Raw genomic sequence first — 25,421 nt, 5'->3', positions numbered from 1 at the left:
CATCCAAAGTGCAAAAACTAATAGAGATTTATCCAAAAAGACTACTGGCTTTAATAGCTGTGAGAAGTGGTTCAACTAACTACTGAGCAAAGGGGGATGAATACTTTTGAACTGCTGACATATCAGTTTTTGAATTTGTAGTTTTTCATGCTTTACTATTTTCATTTTTTGGCCCCCACTGTGGAAAAAGGAGCATTCGATTCACAAATAAAATTTCTTAGTTAAATTGATGAAAATCCATGGTTGTAATACTAATTTAAGTGAACAAGGGATGGGGGTTGAATATTTTTTTAAGGCACTGTGCATCCTTGCTTTTGTATTCTAGTTTTCTTGAAATGAATGCTAGCATTGCATTTGTCTTCCTTACCACTGACTTAACCTGCAAGTTCACATTTAGGGAACTCTGCTCGAGAAACCCCACATCTCTTTGCACCACTGATTTTTTTTATTTCTGCCCCATTTAGAAAATGGTCTATGCATTCATTCTTTCTTACAAAGTACGTGAAAATACACTTCCCAACACTATATTCCATCTGCCACTTCTTTGCCCATTCACCCAATCTATCCAAGTCCTTCTACAGATTTCCTGCTTCTTTAACACTACATGCTCCTCTACCTATCTTTGTTTAGTCTGCAAACTCGGCCAAAAAGCTATCAATTCCATCATCCAAATCATTGACATATAACAAGAAAAGAAGCAGTCCCAACATCAACCCTTTGGAATACTACCAATCACTGGCAGCCAACCAGAAAAGGCCCCTTTTATTCCCACTCTCTGCCTCCTGCCAGCCAGTCCATCTTCTATCCATGCTAGCATTTTTCCTGTAATACTATATGTCCTTTTCTTGTTAAGCAGTATGATGTGCAACACTTTGTCAAAAGCCTTCTAAAAATCTAAGTATACAGCATCCGCTGACTCTGCTCTGTCTATCCTGATTGTTACTTCCTCAAAGAATTCCTACAGGTTTGTCAGGCAAGATTTCCCCTTAAGGAAACCATGTTGATTTTGGTCTATTTTATCTTCTCATCTTTAATAAAGGACTCTAACATCTTCCCAACCTCTGAAGTTAGCCTATTTGGCCTATAATTTGCTTTCTTCTACCTCCCTCCTTTCTTAAAGAGTGGAGTGACATTTGCAAATTTCCAGTCCTCCAGAACCATTGCAGAATCTAGTAATTCTTAAATTATCATTACTAATGCCTTCACAATCTTTTCAGACACTTCTTTGAGAATCCTGGGTATCTAGCAGTTTTCTGGACTGCCTGAAAAACATCACTGTAGGTTGACAGCACCATCATATGTACCCTGCCATGCTCCTTTAATTACCATTGTTTACTTTCTTTTACTTATTTTGCTTTCATTGGGAAGTTCAAAGAAGCTTAGGAACTATAGTGAGCAAATACTTGAGTGTAAAGTTCATAAATATCATTCATATAGAATGATTAACGAATTTCAATTGACAACCAGTAACTCCCAGCTGACGCAGGCAAGCAGTAAAACACAATGATATCAAACACAGAATTTGGGATATTCTACTCATGCTACGTTACAGTATAAGTTTATTTTTGCCATAATAAGACCTCAAATCTAGCTTGATCTACTAGGCAATAATAATTCCCATCCTTTTGTATTCTTCTGAGTGATAGACGATTGCTACAAGCTTTTCAGAGCATGGGAGAAGAACCCAGGATCTAAAATCTCTGCAAAGTCTTCCCTATCCACTGGCAGGAGTAGTGAATCTAATCAGAGTCAGCTGCCAGTCCAACAACCCTGTATCAAGGCTCTAATTATACTCAACTATCTATGATGCCAACAATACCCTCTTCCATGCCTGATACTAGCTACTCTACTCTGAACATTGTCATGGTAACGGATTACAAGAAAAATAAAATAAATGTTCAAGGATGTTCTCAAATTCTCTAAGAAAAATATGACAATCTCACTAAATCAAGAAAGTCCTTGACCTAAATAAAATAGAGAAAGAACATCAAGCAAAGCTCTGAAAGCATTAAATCTCTTCTTCAGAAGCATCAGAATCCTTATGCAATCAATGGGCAATGTGCTAACTTCCAACACCACCCATCCTCATGTCTTATAAAGAACTTTCAACCTCACATGTAGTAATGCCTATGACCCAACATTTTTCTAATCAGCCATCTCAGAAACCTAGAACTGTAGTGAAGTTAGTCAAGAATGAACTTGTGGCATGGCCTAAGAAGACATAGAAAAAAGCTTGATTGCCTTACTGATGCACAGATACTCACTGGTTTACTTTCCCTTTCAGGGAAATAAATCATGGATTGTATTCTCAATATGCTTTGAATTTTATATCTCTAAGAATGACCCATTGACTTAACAAGTAATCACCACCAATGTAAAGCTGTTCCCTAACTGTAAGAATCTTTGGGATCTACACTCAGTAGTGACCTTATTAGGTATGCTCTGTACCTAATAAAGTGGCTAATGAACATATGCTCATAGTCTTCTGCTGTTATAGTCCATTACTTCAAGGTTTGATGTGCTTTGTGTTCAGAAATGCTCTTCTAGACACCACTGTTGTACAGATGGATAGTTGAGTCACTGTTGCCTCCTTGTCAGCTTGAAGCAGTCTGGCCATTCTCCTCTGACCTCTCTCATTAACAAGCCGATTTTGCCCACAAAACTGCCTCTCACTGGATATTGTTTTGTGCTTGCAGCTTTCTCTGTTAACTCAGGAGACTATTTTGTGTGAAAATTCCAGGATATCAGCAGTTTCTGATCAAGATGGCACCAGCGAACAATGCTATCTCGGGCGACATCTCCAGATAGTCCACAAAACTGTTTATTTCACTTCTTTTATGCTTTCTTTTTATTTTAAATGTGCTTTCAGGTACTGCGAGAGCCAACGATTTACAGTTTGAAGATTGATTGAGCGATCTGGCACTTAGCTGATTTTGCACAATTTGCTTTTTTGTTGCACGCAGAGGCATTGATGTTTTTCTTTGAACAGCTACCATGGTTTTCTTTGTTTTGTGGCTGTCTAGAGATGAATCTGAGATGTATACTGCATACATACTTTGATAATAAATGTACTTTGAACCTTGAGATAATCAAACTGCCCTGTTTGGCAGCAACAATCATTCCACAGTAAAAGTGATTTTGATCACATTTCTTCCCAATCTGATATTTGGTCTGAACAACAACTGAACCTCATGTTTGCATGCTTTTCAATATTGGGTTACTGCCATGTGGTTAGCTGATTAAATATTTGCATTAATAAGCAGGTGTACAGGTCTACCTAATAAAGTTGCCACTGAGTCTATATGTCTGTTTTTTTTCAAGTCTCCTGCTGTACATTACAAATAAAAATAAAGGTTACACCATGGGTTTAATATAATGTACATGCTAGCACATGTACAATATATTATAATTTCCCATTCTACTATAATTAGATACCAATTGGCTTAAAATGATAGATTAACTAAAACCTCCATGAGCCGATACTTCGTAATGTAAAGATTATATCTCTTACTAATAACAAAACACAAAAATAGTTCATTTTCAATCTACCTGTATATTTGTAAAAGATACAACAAATTAGCGATAATGGTTTATACACATATATTTGCTTACATCAAGTAAATCTTTACACCAATGATAAGACATATTTCACTTACCATACTGAGATCCGGACCATATTTTCCCAGAAGCAGAGATTCAAGAAGGCAGCAGAGAGTAGTGACCTTGCTAATGTCAACCTGTGGGATTCCCTGTGTGCATTTCTTGGTGACAAAGTGCAACCCATTTTCAACACAACTTTCAAAAAGTCCCATTAGGTGCTGCTTTGATTCAAGTGTTAGCTGAATAAAAGTAAATTTTTTCTTCAGTTCATAGATATTAACATTCAGCGAAATAACCAAAGTCCCCAATACCTTAAGTATCCCGAATTAACTACTACACCAAACACTTCAATATGAATTAACTAAGGAAAATGAATATTGTAAATATAGTTACAGAAGATTAAGTTATTTCAAAAAGTAGCCAAAGAACAATAACCGATAACTATACCTCCAGCTTGCCTAGGCATGCCGCTGAACGTTACCAATATCATACACTTGCAAAATATGTAACAAAAAACTAACTATCCAAAAAGTAATTTTACTGGAAAAACTACTGCACAGTGCCATCATCGTGCACTATGTCACTGAGAACCTGAAGACCAAGAGCAATCCTCAATCATGAAGCTCATCTGAAATTTTTCGATTATAAAATACCACCCCAGATTTGCTATTTTTTAAGGCCATAGCTTTGCCTCAGACAACAATGGAAGGAAATTGTAGCCCAGAGCATTGATAACCAGCAAACCTGTCATATCAGAAGACCTGTCCTATTGTACAAGGTAACATACTTAATAAATCAACTTCATTCCATAACATCTAAACCACAATTTATGAATATTATAGCTTACATTATCTGAAATGCGATTCATCCATGTGTTCACATATGGCATCCATTTGAGTTCCTCTGCATCAATATATACCATTCCACACCTGCTAACAGTGGCAGGTGAGGCCACCTTTAAGTCTTGTACCTGGAAAGCAACAAAAATATTTTGCCATAGATTAGCTAAATTCAATCCTAGTAATCAATAACAATACACCAACAATAACTGGGTTCTGCAATTTGTGAATACTTCCAAATATTTATACTGTATACTTGCATCATATTTTGTGTGACACACTTTACACAAATGAAAAGGACTCTACTAACCATTTAAAAACTACAGGTAGACTATTTCAATATAAAATGAAAGTAGTGGCTGGTAGAGTTCATCACAGAGCCACCTAGGCTATTTGCACAAAGCATGCATGATTTTTCCTTGACCACATTAGATTCTTTTCTTACTTCCCATGGCCAAGGTGTGCTTAGAGGTTTAACTCTCTGTTCTAAATTAGCCTTGATATAGGTTAGTTATGAAAGACAGGAAAGTTGATGGGCAGCTCAGAGAGGAAAGTTGTAGGGTATAAAGAAATAAAGAAAGGGGAAACGGGATTAATTGGATTGTTCTGCTGGGGTGTCACAATACCTAATAGACTAAATGTCTGCTTCATGAGTCACATTATTGTTTCAATGCCAAAGAGAATTTTCACCACGCATTTTTTCACTATCTCATCAGGGGTCCTGATGATGGATGCTGTATTCCTGCAACAGACCTCCTTTCCCACATGACCATTAGAAATTACATGTTTATAAAGCATAAACTTTATAGATCAACTTAGATTTGATAATTAAATATTTCATAAAGTTTAAAATACAATTACCAATTCACTTCAATACGTTTGAAACTAAAGCAGCAGACATTTTTACGATCAACTTCTGAACAATTGTTAAAGATAGCAGGTAAGAAATTTTGTTGTTGAAATTCTGGAAGGCCCAATATGCATAATTAATTCAAAATGCCATAGTAGCATAGTGGTTAACACGGGGGGTGGGGAGGGTAATGTTCTGAGTTCAGAGTTCAGTTCTGATACCGTATGTAAGGAGTTTGTATATCCTCCCCATGCACACATGGGCTTCCTCCTGGTGCTCCAGGTTCATCCCACATTCCAAAGACACACTGGTTAGTAGATTAATTGTTCATTGTAAATTGTTGTGATTAGTCTTGGGTTAAATAGGTGGGTTACCGAGCATTGTGGATCATTGAGCCAACGGGCCAGTTCAGTGCTGTATCTCTAAATAAAATAATTAACCATTTTAGAATTACCTACCTCAAACATCATATGAATATAAGGAGTGAGTTTAATCCGTTCACTGTTTGCGAGACACAGCATTTTGTTATCATCAAGTACTGTATTCATATTCTCAATCCACAGTGCATCAACTGGCCCATCACAGATAATCCACTTGTGCTCCTGAGTGTCATCATTTACTGCTGCACGAACACTGAGTGCCATAAGGCCATCTTTCCATTCCATTGTAGTGTTGTTTACCTCTCCATACAATTCTCCCATTGTGATTGATTTGGGATTGAGTATATATGTTTTTACAGGCTGATAGTTTGGGTTTGTCTCACCAGCTTTATGCAGGGTTCCTAGAGTATCAGCCAGAATCTGATAAACCGTTGTTTTGCCACTTCCAGTAGGCCCAACCAGCATAACGCCATGCCGTACAATCATGGTCTCATATAATTGTATCACCTTTACAATCATTGCTGGGACAGCCTGCAGGCCCCGATTAAGCATCACATCAACAGTTGTTTGTTGGAATGAACCGTAATCATGATCTGGAATAACAACTCCTGGAAATAAGTCTGAAAGGATTCCACTGAAGGAAAAGAAGAAAAAAATATCATTATAATCCATTCCAATCTGATCATATGAAGGTATTTTATTCAATAAATCTAAGATGCATTTGTGTGGAAACTGGATCTCAATCTGCAGCTTTTTGTTATACACCAGTAATGGAGATAGGAGCAGAAGACACACCTGAGTGTAAGTTGATGTTTTCCCCAGTGTGCTATTTATCAGAAAATAGATCAATGCTCTCAAGGCTTTGATGGTACTTAGTCAGGGTAGTCCTCAACTAGGGATGTTTCTCCTAACCACAAACATAGTCATAGTCCCCAATTCATACAAACTGATTTTATCTGTATTAGAAACCTTCTTAATACATTTTAGCCAATAATCAGCTGAGTGTCCAGAAAATTTATGTCTTGATATCTTGAAAAACAATCTGCAGAATATATAATACTTCAGTGAGTGATTTCCTGAACTTGTAGCATGAATATGGGTTGAAATCAACTATGTCTATTTCCTAATGAAGGGTACGATGTTTAACAAATTGCAATTTTGGCAGAAAGTACATTTTGCTCAGCTCTGACGGTGAGGGGTCCTCTTGGAATACCATTTATCAATACTGGCTAGACTAGAACACCCTAAGACCAGAAGAAATAGGAGCAGAATCAGGCCATTCAGCCCATTGAGTCTGCTCCACCATTTCATCATGGCTGATCTATATTCCTTCTCAACCCAATTCTCCTGCCTTCTCCCTGCAAACCTTTCAACACTGACTAACAAAGAGCCTATCACCAGGCCTCCACAGCCACTTGTGGCAATGAGTTCCACAATTCACCACCCACAGGCTTAAGAAATTTCTACTCATCTCAGTTCTAAATGGATGTCCCTCTATTCCAAGGCTGTGCCCTGTGGTCCTAGATTCCCCACCACAGGAAACATCCTCTCCACATCTACTCTATCAAGACCTTTCAACATTCAATAGCTTTTAATAAGATCCTCCCCTCATTCTTCAAAATTACAGCAAGTACAGGCCCAGAGCCATCAAATGCTCCTCATACAATAACTCTTTCATTCCTGGAATCATTATCATGAACCTTCACTGACCCTCACCAATGCCAATGGATCCCTTCTTAAATAAGGGGCCCAAAACTGCGCACAATACTTCAAGTGAGGCCTCACCAGTGGCTCAGCATTACAGCCTTGCTTTCATATTGTAGTTCTCTCAACATGAATGCTAACATTACATTTGCCTTTCTTATCACTGTCTCAACCTGTAAGTTAACCTTAATGGGAATCCTGCATGAGGACTCCCAAGTCACTGTGCACCTTGGATTTTTGAATTTTCTGCCTATTTAGAAAATAGTCTCTGCTTTTGTTCCTTCAACCAAAGTGCATGACAATACACTTCCCAACATAGTATTCTACTGTCATTACTTTGCTCATTCTCCTAATATGTCTAATTTCTTCTGCAGCCTCCCTGCTTCTTCAACACTACCTGTCCCTCCACCTATCTTCGTATTGTCCACAAAATTAGTCATAAAGCCAACAATTCTGCTATCCAAATCATTGGCATATAACATAAAAAGAAGCATTCCCAACACTGACACTAAACACTACTGGTCAGCAGCAGCCAACCAGAAAAGTCTCCTTTTATTTCCACTCTTTGCCTCCTGCCAATCAGCCAATCCGTTATCCATATTAATATCTTTCCTGTATTAACAATAGACAGTAGGCGTAGGAGTAGGTCATTCAGCCCTTCAAGCCAGGACCACCGTTCACTGTGATCATGGCTGATCATCCACTATCAGTACCCTTTTCCTGCCTTCTCCCCATATCCCTTCACTCCGTTATCTTCAAGAGCTCTATCTAACTCTTTCTTGAAAGAATCCAGAGAATTGGCCTCCACTGCCTTCTGAGGCAGAGCATTCCACAGAACCACATCCCTCTGTGTGAAAAAGTTTTTCCTCAACTCCGTTCTAAATTGCCTACACCTTATTCTTAAACTGTGTCCTCTGGTTCTGGACTCCCCCAACGTCGGGAACATGTTTCCTGCCTCTAGCGTGTCCAATCCCTTAATATTCTTATATGTTTCAATCAGATCCCCTCTCATCCTTCTAAATTCCAGTGTATACAACCCCAGTCACTCCAATCTTTCAGCATGTGACAGTCCCGCCATCCCAGGAATTAACCTCGTGAACCTACGCTGCACTCCCTCAATAGCTAGAATGTCCTTCCTCGAATTTGGAGACCAAAACTGTGCACAATATTCCAGATGTGGTCTCACCAGGGCCCTGTACAACTGCAGAAAGACCTCTCTGCTCCTATACTAAACATAGGTTCTTTTTTAGTTAAGCAGCCTCACGTGCAGCACCTTGTCAAAGGCCTTCTGAAAATCCACGTACACAACATCTACCAACTCTCCTTTGTCTATCCTGCTTATTATTTCCTCAAAGAATTCCAAGAGATTTCTTAGGTAAGATTTCTCTTCAGGAAACCATGTAGACTTTGGTCTATTTTATCATGTGCCTCCAAGTACCCTGAGACCTCATCCTTAGACATTATTGAAGGATTGGCAAATAAGAGTAATGCACATTCAATAGCTAGCGAGATACTTGAGGGACCAATACTTCAAGCTAGTAAAGTACACAAGCATCTTTGAGAAATTCCTCCTTAAACCCCAACTGAGGTTGACACTAAACCATTGAACCAACTGAGGATTTCAAAGACTTAGGACATGTCTGTTGAATTGTGATGTAAAAATGATCCCATGTGCAGAAAAGTGGAACACAGCAGTGTGATCTGATCAAGTGGAACTGCTGTGTGCCGCTTTTCTACAATGTGCAGTGCTGTGTTCCACTTTTCTGCACATGGGATCATTTTTACATTGGTTCTTTCACATAATATTGCTCATTTCTTAATGGAGCATCCTAGATAAGTTATATTTATTAAATTTCTCTGCCGCTCATAGGAGTCCTTTCCTCGAAGATAGCCACAATGCTGTTGCACAAGCATGTAGTTGGGGATAACATTCATAGGTTAGTAATCAACTTCTCTTTAGGAAAAGAGAGAGGGTCAGATGCAATCAATGCTGCAACAAATTGGCTGCTTAATACAAGTATGAATATTATAGAATTATTCAATTCACTAGGGATAAGTGGAAAGTTTCATGTACTGTATTAAAACAATCAATAAGTAGTTTAAACATATTAACATGAAATTCATGTTATTAGCAATCTTTTTAGGTGAGCCATGACTATGTGTGCAGCAATAACAGCAGCTGCACAACAGTGTGATTTATTACTGTGATATTAAGTATATAATTTGTACTAAATGAAAATAAATTTTAATGGTGGTGTGTCTTGAAAATACATTAAAATAAATGAAAGAAAGACAAGTACTGTGTAAAAGTCTGAGGTACATATATATAGTGAAGGTACTCAGACCATTGCACAGTTCTGTAGCAGTTTCATGTATTGCATGTCCTGCTGCTGCAACAAAAACATATTCATGACATATGTGAGTGATGATTAACCTGATTCTGATATAGGTCTCTATTATGGACTGAGAATGGGAAGTGAGCAGGGAGAGGGGAAGGAACAGGAGGCACCAGAGAGACATTCTGTAATGATCAATAAACCAATTTTTTGGGATCAGATTACCTTGCCAGGAGTCTGCACCTAAGTCACCCCTGCCCCTGGCACTCCTTCTCTGCCACCTGACCCACACCTCTCCCTCACCATTCCTATCATCCTCTGCTCCCGCCAGATTTACATACTTGCTCTCTGCTCCATGTTGACAAACTGTGCATGCAAAAATTTTAGGCACCCTAGCTATATATGTGTGCCTAAGACTTTTGCAGAGTACTGTATATACAATCAAATCATTACAAATAATGGTTAAAGAAAACATTCTTATGCTTTTCAAGTTTAATTGCTTCTTTTGTGAATCAGCATGTCCTAGAGGAATTATCCCTTTGTGGCTACAGTCCAGCTGCAAAAATAGTGCTTTCTTTCCTTTAGAGTAACACAAATACACGTAATAACATATGGGAAGGTTCACCCCTTCATGGCTTCAAACTGCTGCATAAGGCAAATTGAAGATGAAGTCAAGAACTCAAAGATTGCCAGATCTATGGGGCATAGGTGAGCATACTTCTGAAAGGCCATGGTGAAAGGTGATGCTGAAATCATGATTGGCTGCAGACTGTAAACAAGGTAATTCAGGAGACTGGATAGAAAATGGTTCAAAACTCAAATTCTTACTCTCTGCAGCAATCCTCAAAAACAGAAGAAAAACCCCAAGAAATAAATGACAGAAAAGACGTAAGAGCCCCAAATACCCTCTTCTGTGTGGGTTGTGGGGAGTGGTGAGGTGGCTTATCCTGCCTGTCGAAAGTTGCTTTGTTGTGAATAGTTAGTTTAGAAACTGCAGCTGCTTTTCCTCTTGGTTAGCAATAGGTGTCCAGTTTCAAATATCCCGGGTATAAAATAATACGTGGAAAAGGGCTTGCTCTCTCTTCCTTTGTTTAAGGCCAGCAGTACACATAACCATTGCAAAGGCATGCTCTGCAAGGACTTTTAGCGAAGTATATTTGTTGAATATTCAGCTTTGTTGTTTCTGTAACTTGGAGAAAATGAATGATTCGTCGAATTTTTACTGTTGTAAATAAATGATTAACATTTTTTTTAGCAGTCAGTGTTTTCTGTCTCACTCGCCAGCCTCATGAACCTAATTCAATGTTACATTTTGTGCTGCGAGCAGGGCCTTGTTATTTGAGCAGAAATACATTTCTTTGAAAGGTTAATTAAAAGAGAGGAACCCTCATATGAGAGATGCAGAGTACCAAGATGGACAGATAATAAGACTTTGGAAGTCTTGCTAATCTCCTATGGGTTATGGAATGCCAGTAAATTGGTCAGACCAGTTAGATTTCACAAGGGTTGAAATGCGACACCACATTGTTTCCATACTTAAATCGTTGGGTTTTCTCAAGAGAAAGGACAGCCGATGGGATGGTTTCTGGCTGTTTGCAGTGATTGTAAGATATCAGCATAAACCAACAGCGAGTCATAAGAATGAATTGGAAAATCTGTTAGTGTTGTATTATTCTGAAAGAATCATTATTGATGGCCCAGACTCGAGCTGCAAAGTTAGAGGGTGAGAATATAGAGATAGCTTGTCAACTAATAAAGCTACAGCACTTAGATGCTGTGCATCAAGCAGGTTGGCAGCCCAACCCTGTTAAGGTACAAGCCATGATAAGGTGGGGTGATGATCCTACAGTGGGGTTGGTTAATGGAGATGTCAGGCTGGATGATAAAATTGATGAAGAGAGGGTAGTATGGGCCCCTCAGTTTAATCCTCAAAATGATCACCCTCTCCAATGTACCCCAAACAGTATGGGCCAGGCCAGTGATCATGCGTTCCTACACACAACATGAGTGGCATTGGCCTGCAATTTCTTCCTCTCAGGAGAGGGAGGAGGATCAGGAATATGTAAGGGATGGTGTAATGGACCTCTTCAAGACAACAGAGATCAGAGAATTTTCCACTAAGGAATTAGCAAGTTTAGGGGATAGGAACAGACAAAAGGCTGGGAAGCCTTTTGGTTATTGAGGTTATGGGATGAGGAGGGTACAGGAGTGATCCTATCTAACAGAATTATGGGTTCTTTAGGGAGCCTATCCTCTCAACATGTGATCAATAATGCCCTGAGAATGATGCATGCTTCCCCAGAGCATAATGTATCACTCTAGGTTCAGTAATGACTACGATTAAATTTCGGTATCCCACTGTTTCTGAATGGCACTTAAAACACCAAACAGAATGGAGCACTGTAGAGGAGGGTACTAAAGTTCTATGCCAGTTGGACCTTATCACAGAATTATACAGCGAGTGTTAACCTGCCTGAGGATATTGAATTAACTTCTGGAATGATAGGACATATGGTTACAGTCCTTCAGTTAGTCCTGACGAAGGGTCTTGGCCTGAAACGTCGACTGCACCTCTTCCTAGAGATGCTGCCTGGCCTGCTGCGTTCACCAGCAACTTTTATGTGTGTTGCTTGAATTTCCAGCATCTGCAGAATTCCTGTTGTTAATGTTCAGCAGCAGTTGGTATCGGGGAGTGGTTAGCACATTTGCACCTCATCCTCACAGGGAGAGGTCATTTGACCTGCATACTCTTCCCTGCAAATAGAGTGTGTATAATTTGAATGCGGAGAAATGTGAAGTGTAACCACACGTCAGTTTGCTTTTGTGTGTGTGAGGACTTTGCCTTAAGAGACTCTGTGAATGTGTTGAGCCCTGCCCAGTTGCATTATCCTTTTAATTTGTTTTCTGATAAGTGTGCTATTTCTCTGTGAGAAATTAATGTCTGTTAATGCAGTTTTTCTAGTTCCATATGAAATTTTAAGGAAGAGGCGCACAGCCTGGGTTTTACTCATTAAGGTTTTTTTGGTCAGTTGCTTGATTTCTTGTTTTCTTAATCTGTTACGTGTTTACTATGTCTTAATCTGTTACTTTGTGTCTTGTTTCCCAAGTAATTGGCTTTAGGGATGACTCCAATTTCATACTGACCATATGAAATTTGAGTTGATAGGGTAGAAATCTGGGCAACTTTATTCCAGATATGAGATGCCCACATTTCAGAAAGAATTGAGTTTCTGGGGGAATCTTGGTAGTTCTGTTGTTTTTTGTGTTTTCTAAATACCCAGTGACTAATCAGAAGCAAGTGCATTTGTGTCTCTCTGAGTTACAGAATGGTAATATGGTGGATGCTGATTTGTGGTAGGAGATCCTGTGATACATTCCTGGTGATATATAAGAAATAGGAGCAGGAGTAGGCATTCTGGCCCATCGTGCCTGCCCCACCATTCAATAAGAACATGGCTGATCTGTCCGTAAACTCAGCTCTATCTACCTGCTTTTTCCCCATAACCTTTAATTCCCCAACTATGTAAAAATCCATCTAACTGTATGTTAACTATATTTAGTAAAGAAGCCTCAACTGCTTCCCTGGGCAGAAAATTCCACAGATTCACTACCCTCTGGGAAAAACGGTTTCTCCTCATCTCCATCCTAAATCTTCTCCCATGAATCTTGAGGCAATGTCCCCTAGTTCTTGTCTCACCTACCAATGGAAACAACTTTTCTATTTCTATCTTATCTATCCCTTTCAAAATTTTGTATGTTTCTATAAAATCCCCTCTCATTCTTCTGAGTTCCAGAGAATATAGTCCCAGGCGACTCAATCTCTCCTCATAGGTTGACCCCTTCATCTCTGGAATCAACCTGGTGAATCTCCTTTGCACTGCCTCCAAAGCCAGTATATCCTTCCTCAAGTATGGAGACCAGAACTGCACACAGTACTCCAGGTGCGGCCTCACCAGTACCCTGTGTAATTGCAGCATGACTTCCCTGCTCTTGAATTCAATCCCTCTAGCAATGAAGGCCAACATTCCGTTTGCCTTCTTAATAACCTGTTGTACCTGCAAGCCAACTTATTGTGATTCATGAACAAGCACTCCCAAGTCCCTCTGCACAACAGCATGCTGCAATCTTTCACCAATTAAATCATAATCTGCTCTTCTATTATTCCTTCCAAAGTGGATGACCTCGCATTTGCCAATGTTGTATTCCATCTGCCAGACCTTGGCCAACTCACTTAACCTATCTATATCCCTCTGCAGACTCTCCACATCCTCTGTACAATTTGCTTTTCCACTCAGTTTAGTGTCATCAGCAAATTTTGCTATGCTACACCCAGTCCCCTCTTCCAAATCATCAATGCAAATGGTAAACAGCTGCGGGCCCAGCACCGATCCCCGCGGCACCCCACTCACCACCAACTGTCAACTGGAGAAACACCTATTTATACCAACTCTCTGCCTTCTATCGGTTAACCAATCCACTATCCATGCCAATACACTTCCTCCGACTCCATGCATCCGTATCTTATTGATAAGTCTCTTGTGCGGCACCTTATTGAACACCTTCTGGAAATCCAAGTATACGACATTCACCTGTTCCCCTCTATCCACTGCACTCATTATGTCCTCAAAGAACTCCAGTAAGTTTGTCAAACAGGACCTGGTCTTTCTGAATCCATGCTGTGTCTGTCTAATGGAACTACTCCTTTCTAAATGTTTCACTATTTCTTCCTTAATGACAACTTCAAGCATTTTCCCGACTACAGATGTTAAGCTAACTGGCCTATAGTTGCCCGACTTTTGCTTATATCCTTCTTTAAAAAGTGGCATGACATTTGCTGTCTTCCAGTCCGCCGGGACCTGCCCAGAGTCTAGAGAATTTTGGTAAATGATTAACAACGTGTCTACTATACCTCTGCCAATTCCCTCAGCACCCTGGGATGGATCCCATCAGGACCAGGGAACTTATCTGCCTTCAGGCCCTCTAGTTTGCTCATCACTATCTCTTTAGTCTATCTCTATCTCTTAAGACTATGTCTTAAAATCTGACAGTGATTTTATCGAGGTCCTCACCTCCCATTTCATCCATAACATCATTCTTTGGCATACTAGATGTGTCCTCACTGTGAAGAATGACACAGAATAGTCGTTCAGTGCCTCAGCCATTTCCTTATCACCCAATATCAATTTCCCCTTCTCTTCTTCCAAGCGACCTACGTTGACTTTAGCCACCCTCTTCCGCTTTATATACCTGTATTTATAAAAACTTTTGCTATCTGTTTTAATATTTTGTGTTACTTTACTTTCATACTCTATCTTCCCTTTCCTTAGTTCTTGTTTAGTTGTCCTTTATTGCTTTTTAAAGTTTTCCCAATCCTCCAGTCTCCCACTACTCTTTGCGACTTTGTACACAAGCTTTTAATTTGATACTATCTTTTATTTCCTAAGTTATCCAAGGCTGGCTCTCTCCACACTTACTGACCTTACTTTTGACTTTGCGTTTGAATTTCCACACTGGACCAACGAATCAGATTGCTGAATTTGTATGAGGACTCCTTACTACATCATGAAAGTAATGCCACTGATATTGATTGCTTTGACAAAGAAAAAGACCGATAGGGGAATTTATCTGGCTTCTTGGGTTTTGGCATTCTGTTTTGGAATAGCTGGGAGGGTATAGTCTATTCCAGCTATTCCCATGTGGAGTAAGTGCTTTAATGCTGATATTTCCCTATGTACCATTTGTTTAATAGGAAAGTCCTGACTCTTAATGATTTCCCCACCTGACAGAGTGCAGGTGTAGGTGATATGTTGAGTACAAGTACAAGGTGCAAGGTGCAAGTGTGAGCAGGAATAGTATTCTGAGACAGCTGTGTCTATGCCAAACAGTGTTGTGAAGCTGGGCACTTGCTGGATGCTGAATGACACTTCCTGGATGCTGAATGACACTTCCTGGATATGCAGTCCCTAGGCCTACCCTGGTACCCACAAGGGGATGTGGTTGATATGTGGTGCCATACGTATACTACTCCAGTGCCCTGGATAGACAGCTTGTCCATGCTGGTCAATAAGAGGGCTACTACAAAGGAAGGAAGGTTTGGATAGACAGTCTTTCTCAGCATGGTGTGGCCAGACTGTCCTGGGAACCTTAGACTACCTCCTCACGAAGGAAGGTGGCATGTATTGTTATTGGTCAAGAATGTTGTACCTACATTCCTGATGGATCAGGTTAACATCACTCACCTCATTGATCATATTTGAGAATCAGTGTATAAGATCAAGTGGGGCACCAGCTCATTAGCTATTACATATTGGGGAAGAGCTGGTGGCTTTTTGGGGCACAGGGAGGCTGGTGGACTCTATATTTGCCATGTTTCTGCTCCTATAGGTGAGTGATTTGATTACATGTAACATTTCCCTAATATTGAACGATGCTGATGTGCGTTATCATTCTGTTCATGCAGAACAGAAAGTAGATGAAGTCTATTATTCCTTTACACCTGGAGAACTGTGAACTATCCACGGGTAGAAATCTTACTCACAAGTGCATCATCCCACTCATGAGGGCACAAGCAGCTTGAGGTGGTACCTTCTCAGCTCTTTTAGACCTGCTGCCATGTAGTGGAAAGCACTAAATAATTCAGCACATTCTAAACAAAGGAACAAAGATCTTATATGACTTCAGTCAGTGTCTCCACAGTATTCTACATCAGGACGTGCCTTGTGATGAGAATATTAATGAGAATGGCAGCTGTGGTATCCTGACTCTGTTTAACTATCAAGGGCAATGCCAAAAATGAATAAGATCTAATTTTTAGGCACTTATTAATGTAACTCTACAAGCAAAACACAAAGAATACACTGAATTAGTACTGCTAAATGTTAATGACATTGTGTCACATTCCAAAAAAAGTCATTTAAGAGGACAGTAAATAATATATTTAAAGATCTAATAATTACGCAAAAAGTAGTGCATCATCTGTCAGAAACTTTGGTAGATTAGAGTCTCTTAATGCTCTGATCAGCACAACATCCTCATTCAAATCTGGATTCTCTCTCTTCAATGACCTAAATAGAAAATAATGTAGTTAGAACATTAAATTATCATATGTCTTCAAATGTTGTATAAACAAAAGCAGCATTTTGTGCAAATCATTATTTATTCTAATAAAATATTAACACATATACAGTTAAATATTACTGTTCAGGTCATTATAGGGAACGTCTTTCCATATCAACTAAACGAAGACAAAGATTTCATTTATTGTGCTGACTTCAAATAGTTCCAATCATGAGCATGTGTGTGATTTGAGACTAAACTCAGGAAAACATGACAATTAAATTCTGTTAATTAACATATTTTAAATGAATGAATGAATGAATGAAATTTATTTCGGTCAGTACAAACATAACAAAAAGCATCATTTTCAATGATGATTTCATAGGACAAAATTACAACAACAAAATAGATATTCTTTAAAACAGACTGAAAGGGTGTAGGCTGAAGCTACACCTTATTACGCCTACCCTTCTTACTTATACAACAACACATTAGGCGTCAATCATCACATCAAAACAAAAAAATTTCATAATCTTTTAACCCAAAATCCAATTCCAAGTACCATTTATTTATATAACTCCCATTCATAGTAAATCATGTATTTTATATTTGTTCATTAAATATTTTGCTGTGTAATCTTTATCGATAGTTATTTTGCATCCATTATCAGCTTGCTGTGTTTTGAACTTCTTATTCTTTACTCCATCACCTCATCTATCCACTACCAAGGTATCTTTTATTTTTGGGCTGGATTTCCATAACAATATACCTATTATTTAACTATGTTCCTTGCCTTCTTTTTCACCAGGAATATTGAACTATTCCAGATAATGATAGCATCAACCTTCCCTGTTGCCCGCAATTGAATACGTAAATTAGTGAGATTCAGCCAGACAGCCAAGAAACATTTTCTATGGGAAGGCATCTCTGCAAAATTTGGTGACGTGGGAAGTCCAAGCCATTGAATCCTATCATGAAGACCTTACTGGAATGCACTGAAGAAAGAAGTCTGAATCCTGAACCAAGAAAGAGAAGGTGAAAGTTAAAGACATAGAGAGGCCCAACAAGGGGAAGGCTCTCATGATATTAGTCATAAGTACTGGGGACAATGGTTGAATAAGATTATTTAGGATAGGGTTAGGATCATCTGGTAGAGTTCAGTAAAATAGATTGTACAAAAGGTTGAAAAGAAGATCAAAGTAGAAGGTTCGTTAGAAGGATTTGGAGGTGGGCATTAGGAGAGATGAGAGTGGGGGTTTCTGTAACAGTAAAGCCATAATAAGTATGTGTCAATTAAAACACCACTATGACAATTTCCTAGCATCAGATCTAGCTGCTCTTATTGAATTTGGAATTATTATTGATCTCTAGAATGGTGATGTCACTGACTCTCCAGAGGACAGGCGACTCCTTTGTTGCAGATTATCTGCCATATGTGGTACAAATGTTACTTGCCATTTGTCAAATTTGACTGTCTGGAGGGAAGGTAATTAATTAAGTGGCTAATAAGGTAATTAAGTCAAGTCAAGTCACTTTTTATTGTCACTTCGACTATAACTGCTGGTAGAGTACACAGCAAAAACGAGACAATGTTTTTCGGGACCATGGTGCTACATGAACAATACAAAAACTACACTGAACTGCATAAAACAACACAAAACTACGCTAGACTACAGACCTACCCAGGACTGCATAAAATGCACAAAACAGTGCAGGCATTACAATAAATAATAAACAGGACAATAGGCACAGTAGAGGGCAGTAGGTTGGTGTCAGTCCAGGCTCTGGGTATTGAGGAGTCTGATGGCTTGGGGGAAAAAACTGTTTCATAGTCTGGTTGTGACAGCCCGAGTACTTCGGTGCCTTTTGCCAGATGGCAGGAGGGAGAAGCGTTTCTGTGAGGGGTGGATGGTGTCCTTCATAATACTGTTTGCTTTACGGATGCACCGTGTGGTGTAAATGTCTGTAATGGCGAGAAGAGAGACCCCAATGATCTTCTCAGCTGACCTCACTATCCACTGCAGGGTCTTGCGATCCGAGATGGTGCAATTTCCGAACCTAACAATGATACAGCTGCTCAGGATGCTCTCAATACAACCTCTGTAGAATGTGGTGAGGAAGTGGGGGTGGGAGATTTACTTTTCTCAGTCTTCACAGAAAGTAGAGATGCTGCTGGGCTTTCTTTGCTATGGAGCTGGTGTTGAGGGACCAGGTGAGATTCTCCGCCTGGTGAACACCAAGAAATCTGATGCTCTTAAGGATCTATACGGAGGAGTCGTCAATGTTCAGCGGAGAGTGGTCGTTCCATGTCCGTAATAAAGTGGTGGTTAGACTTAGAATACAGTCCTGAGGAATAATGGTAGTCCTTTGTGCTAGATATAATCCAATCTCTGGTGACTTTATAGACCTATCACAACTCTCCCCTATTCACTAACTCTCACAAACTCCCACTAACTCCATAGCTGCAAAACAAACAGAATATATTGAAAGCACTCAGCAGGTCAGCCTGCATCTATGAAAGGGGAAACAATTGCCCAAAATGGGAAAGAAGTTGTACAAGAGGTGGGGAGAAGTGTAAAGAATACCTTGACAGCGTGAAGCCATGGTTGCAGGTGTAGTGGTCAATGGTTAATATAGAAGGTAGAAAATGAGAACAAAGACAAAGAATTGTAAAATGTTGCAAAACGCTGGGAAACCAGAATGCCAGAATGGAGACTTACAGTGACAGACAGTTCTTCATTTTTAACTCTCCAACCCACTCTCTATCTAACCTACTTGTCTGTGGCCTTCTGTGTTATCACAGGGCATTGGCTCAGTTTTTCTTTCTTCCTTTCTCCATGAATAAAGCAATACCCACTAGGTATATCTTATATCCCTTCACCTAAGGAGGAGTTGAGGCCAAATTCAGATCAGCTATAATTTTATGGAATAGAGAAACAGACTTGAAAGTCACCCTGCTCCATTCATGACAACAAATAGGTTAGGAGGTGTTACAGTATTAGCATTGATTCAACCTGCTAAACCTTTCATCATAAGTCAATCCTTTCCTTCCTGGTGTTAATCTAATGAATCTCTTCTGAACTACTGTCATTGCTGATATGAAACTGATCAAGAGTAGTATCTCTTTGCCCAGTGAGAATTTCAAGCAGCGCACTGTGGTATTACAGCATTCATGAAGATGATAAGCCTGCTCCCCTGCAGCAGAGACCAAAATTCTGATTGAATTTATGTGAGATTACCCAGTAACAATAAGACACTTAGTGGTCCATCAACTGAAGTTCTTGAACTAACTCCTCACCCTGAAGCTGAGGCTATAGCATGGTGGGATTGTTACCCCTTGTATCCTTCCCATAAATTAATTTAGATGATAATTCTCAGGGCAAACATAAATGTACACTTTTTCTGATAAGGCTCCAAATTATATATTCGAAGTCTCGCATCTTACTGCAGCTCACGAGTGCCAGGTATCTACCCTGATATACAAGCCCCTCCAACCCATCTTGTTCATCATTTGTAATGCTAAGGAGATCGTGCTATTGAATGCCAGGCACAAACATATTTTGTGCTTGTCTTTTACATCATCTTCCTTGGCAATTTACTCCTGATTTTTCTACTCATTTTTCATCTCAGATGGCTCTGGTACTTGGGGGTAAAAGGATGAAACATGAAGCAAAACCTGAGAGGAATGCAAACAAAACCTGTGATCAAGACACCTTTGTGGCAAAGGAACAGCACACTGTCGATAAATGTGTTTAAAAGTAATCAGTACCAAGGGGAAGGATTAATAATCAGGATTCATTTTTGATTTGTGTATGAGAAAAATTTTGTCCAGTCTGTGATTGGGCATCTCCTCCTCCTGGTAAGGTGCTGATTACAGAGGACCACGCCCTCCCAGCTAGATGGCCTGCATGTGCAAAAGTGTGGATGAAAATATGAGTGTCTCACCGCAGTAATATAAATGAGTGTGACTTAATGAAATTGATAGATCATGTATTCCAGTCAAGATGATGTCAGCGTACCACGCTCCCTCAGTCAACGTCTTCCAGACACCACACGAAAAGGCCTTTTTTCACTTCTTTTATGTCTGATTATCTCCTAACATATGTTTCTGGGACTGCTAGAGCCTGCGATTTATAGTTTGCAGATCGATTGAGTAATCCGGTGCTTTGCTGTCTCCAAGAAGATTCTAGAAAGCGAGCGCATACTCAGACGGCTTCAAGACGAAGAACCTTTGAACCAGAGCACAAGCCGAACTTCGACTTCATTTCATGATCAACGCATCCATTAAGCGCAAATTAAAGCATCAAAGAAGATTGAGACATTGAGGCGGATACAAAAGGTGAGCAAGAGATTAGTGCCAACTGCTTTCTTCTTGACCGCAGCCAAGAAGGAGTCTATGAACAGCTTATTGCTGTGTGGGTCGTTGTGGCAGGTGGGAAGGGCTCTCTGCCTTACTTTATTTCCCTTTATTTCGATGAATGTTGGTGATAATCAGAGGATGATATTGTGGTTCTGCATTTATCGAATGGACTATTGCATTTACTTACTGTGGCCTTTTTCGGACTTACGGTTTTTATTTTCTGTATGTTTTATATCCCATTCCTATTCTGTTTTGTTGTGCAAGCTGAGGGTGTTTGGGAGTTGATGTTCTATTGAGTTCTGTTCGACTTTTTATGCGGAGGAGGGTTTATTTTGGGGGGGATCAATGTTTCTGTTCAGTTTGTGCAGGGGGAGGGGGTTTCGGGATGCCACGCTATATATACACTCTATCAGGTACATACTGCTGCAAATGTTTGTTGATGATGGAGGGACTGGATGCTCGTGGAAGGGGTACCAATCAAGTGGGCTGCCTTGAACCGGATGGTGTCCAGCTTCTTGAGTGTTGCTGGAGCTACACTCATCCAGACGAATGGCAAGTATTCCATTACATTCCCGACCTGAGGCTTGTAGATAGTGGACAGGATTTGGGGAGTCAGGAGGTGAGTTACATGTCACAGGATTCCTAGCCTTTGACCTGTTCTGATAGCCATGGTGTTTATATGACTAGACCAGTTCAGTTTACTGTCAATGGTAACCCCCAGGATGTTGATAGTAGGGGATTCAGTGATGGTGATGCCACTGAATGTCAAGGGGCAATAGTTAAAGCCTCTTTTGTTGGAGATGGTCATTGCCTGGCATTTGTGTGGCTCGAATATTATTTGCTACTTGTCAGCCCAAGCCTGGATATTGTTAAGGTCCTGCTGCATTTGGGTATGAACTGCTTCACTATCTGAAGAGTCACAAATAATGCAGAACACTGTGCAGTCATCTGCGAACATCCCCACTTCTGATCTTTTGACGGAAGGAAGATCTTGATGAAGGCGCTGAAGATGGTTGGTCCTAGGACACTTCCCTGAGGAACTCCTGCAGTGATGTCCTAAGGATGAGATGATTGATCTCCAACCACCACAACCATCTTCCTTTGTGTCAGGTATGATTCCAACCAGTGGAGGGATTCCCCCTGAATTCCCATTGACTCCATTTTAGCTAGATGCCCTAGCACATAAATTTTGACAGTATGATTATTTACTTTTACCCCTGAACTCTGTTTAATATTCAGTTTTATAACTATTCTACCTTTCATTTCGGGATTCTCTGGGTTCTGGACCAAGTCCAAACATGATATTTTATATCATATCTAGCTATCTTTTCTTTGAAATATTCACAGATTCCTCTCTTTTTAAATCCATGTTGACTAATCTGTACATTACAATTTTAAATGTTCTAGATTACAACCTCGTGTAAAGATTCAGTTCCTGCGCTATCATCCTGCTTAAATATAGAGATCACATTGGCATTACCTACTCACCTGGTATCAATACTTGCTTTAATGATTTTTTAATTGTAAACTAAAGTGGCTCTGTTATCTTTTCTCTAACTTAACATTAATTATCCTGTTCAATTTTAAGATTAGTATCATACCATTGCTCTTTAATTTTTGTGAACAAATTAAGGATTATTCTGAAATGCCCTGAGTTAAAAATTCAACTACACTCATCAAATTGTTTCCACACTTTATGGAAACTTACTGATTTTTTGGCAGTTAGTTTATCAGCAAGCTGATTGAAAATTCGCAGTTTACAGGTACAGGTTGAAAAACTTTCTTCTTAAGTACACAGAGGACACATATGAACTTGCTTCCTTACCCAGCCATGACAAGAACGGATTTGACTGCCCTCATGCCAAAATCATAATGATCTTGCTGGGAGAGCTGCTCACTACATAGTTTGTACATCTGGGTCATCTTTCTGGCCAAAATTTTGCTGGATTCAAAACCTTCTGAGTACAAAATAACCTAAAACGAACAAAAATAATTTTAAAAAAAATAAAAAGGCAAGGATTTGCCTAGTGATTTGTATTCATAATTTTAATTTATCAAATCAAGGGTTAGCTAGACAAGAATCCAAATTTACTCAAGATTTTAAGCAATGTAGCAGAGTAAATAGCATAGAAATGAGCACACATTGCAAATGGAATCTATGTTTTACTGTTCCCTTGAATACATAACAATATCACCCATCCATAGACTTATTCTTTATATATGCAAGTCAGATATGATGGCATGGAAACAGCACTGGCAGGAACAACTGAATGAAAGAATATCTATTACTTATATAATTCTAAAGAGTCTATTTTTAGGTTAGAAAAAAACTACTACTGAAACAAACAAGCTCTGACAGAAATAGACAAATACCTAAGACATAAGGATTTCTTATTTAGCAACATTATTTAATTCTGGGAAGAGTTTTGTCCAACTAGTATACGTATGAATCTGTTTGTTTGAGAATAATTAAATAGCAGCACATCATAATTTTGTCCAGAAAGTCAATAGGATCAGAGAGACAATTTTTGTGTTTGCTTTCTTGAAAGTAAACACAAAAAAAATTTATGGAACTAGAGGAGAATAAGTCTGATGAACTGACAGAAATCAGCAATAATGAGAAAAAGGATTGGAAAAAATACGGGGACTGAATGCTGATAAATCTCAGAACCTGATAAATTGCATCCTAAAGTTTCGAAAAAAGTGGATATGGAGAAAGTGGATGAACTGATTGTCATCTCACCATATTCCATAGATTCTACAATAGTTCCCACAGTTTTATTCCCACTATTTACAAGGGGTGATTGATAAGTTCATGGCCTAAGGTAGAAAGAGTCAATTATAGAAAACCTAGTACATTTATTTTTCAACATAATCCCTCCTACATTTACACACTTAAGCCTGATTTATACTTCTGCATCAACACCTCTCCGTAAGTACTGCGTCGCCGCAAACCCTACGCAAAGCCGACGCGGAACCCTACGAGAGAGCCTGCGTTGCTGCGACGCGCACCTCTCCCAAAATGTAACTGCGCGTCATGACAACGCAGACTGCAACAGCTGCGATTGGTCCGCTTGGTAGCATCGCATTTCCTCCTACTCTGCAATAGCTTCCCATTGGGCGACTGAAGGGCAGGGAAGGAACTCTGGCTGCAATGCTTTCCATAAAGCTTTACAGATCTCTGAAAATATGGAGGACACATTTCACTTTTATGAAAAAAGACGCTCGCTTCTTGTTTATCCCGAGAAAGACTACCATGACCATGAAGCCTTGCGCAGGCAAGTGTGTGTGTGCATGCACAATGTGCACGAATAGCAGAGTGATGCAGACAGACCAACACACAAGTATAAATGCTCACAATGCGCATAAGTCACTTGCGTAGGTTACGGTGTCCAGTTAACGCAGAAGTATAATTCAGGCTTAAGTCCAGCAGTCGTGGATTTGGACCTCCAGAAAGTGCCCACAACAGGGGTAATTGATAACTTCATGGCCTAAGGTAGAAGGAGATGAGTTATACAGCTCTCGTTACATGCACATGCAGTTCAACTCTTTGAGTGATTATGCAGAAAGTTTGAGGTTAATAACTCATCAGTTAATAACTTATCAGGGGTCATTGATAGGTTCGTGGCCTAAGGTAGAATAAGATGAATTATTAACTTCAAACTTTCTATATAATCACTCAAAGAGTTGAACTGCATGTGCATGTAACAAGAGCTGTATAACTCATCTCCTTCTACCTTAGGCCACGAAGTTATCAATCACCCCTGCCGTGGGCACTTTCTGGAGGTCCAAGATCTGTATGCTCCACGACAACTGGACTAAGTGTGTAAATGTAGGAGGGGACTATGTTGAAAAATAAATGTGCTAGGTTTTCTAAAATTGACTCCTTCTACCTTGGGCCATGAACTTATCAATCACCCCTCGTAGAACAAGATGGAGAGAGAACCACACAGCACTTAGTTTGACAGCAGTGGTAGGAAAAGTTCTACAATTGGTTAGTTATTAAACACACAAGATCGCAGTTGATATACTGATATAGATTGTGACTGGTCTACATTCAAAATCACAGTAGGAACCGACAGGTAACTTTCAGATTTAGAATCTGTGAAACAGGGATCTATGCAAGGGCTTCAGTTATTCAATTTATAGCAATAATTTGCCTGACCGGCTGAATGCAATCTATCGATGTTTTCTGATAATACAAATCTGCTGTTAGCATAACATTGTTATAGTGTCAGCAATCACCAGTTGGGGCTTAATTCTCGCCACTGTCCATCAGAAGTTTGTATGTTCTCC

General features: G+C 39.5%; 1 protein-coding gene across 1 annotated transcript in view; it reads right to left on the bottom strand.

The window, feature by feature from the left end:
- The window catches only part of dnah6 (dynein, axonemal, heavy chain 6), a 402,938-nt gene that overhangs the window by 216,716 nt on the left and 160,801 nt on the right, over nucleotides 1–25,421 (bottom strand). Inside the window, exons 33-37 of the mRNA XM_063047640.1 lie at nucleotides 22,951–23,099; nucleotides 16,666–16,773; nucleotides 5,748–6,303; nucleotides 4,448–4,570; nucleotides 3,657–3,839 (exon numbers count right to left, since the gene is read on the bottom strand). Of these exons, the coding sequence (XP_062903710.1) occupies nucleotides 3,657–3,839; nucleotides 4,448–4,570; nucleotides 5,748–6,303; nucleotides 16,666–16,773; nucleotides 22,951–23,099 (1,119 nt within the window). The remainder of the gene's footprint in view (nucleotides 1–3,656; nucleotides 3,840–4,447; nucleotides 4,571–5,747; nucleotides 6,304–16,665; nucleotides 16,774–22,950; nucleotides 23,100–25,421) is intronic.

Source organism: Mobula hypostoma, chromosome 5 (genome assembly GCF_963921235.1).
Source record: "Mobula hypostoma chromosome 5, sMobHyp1.1, whole genome shotgun sequence".
NCBI lineage: Eukaryota > Metazoa > Chordata > Chondrichthyes > Myliobatiformes > Myliobatidae > Mobula > Mobula hypostoma.
Note: the sequence above shows the minus strand (reverse complement) of the source record. Positions and strands in the feature narration are given on the sequence as shown.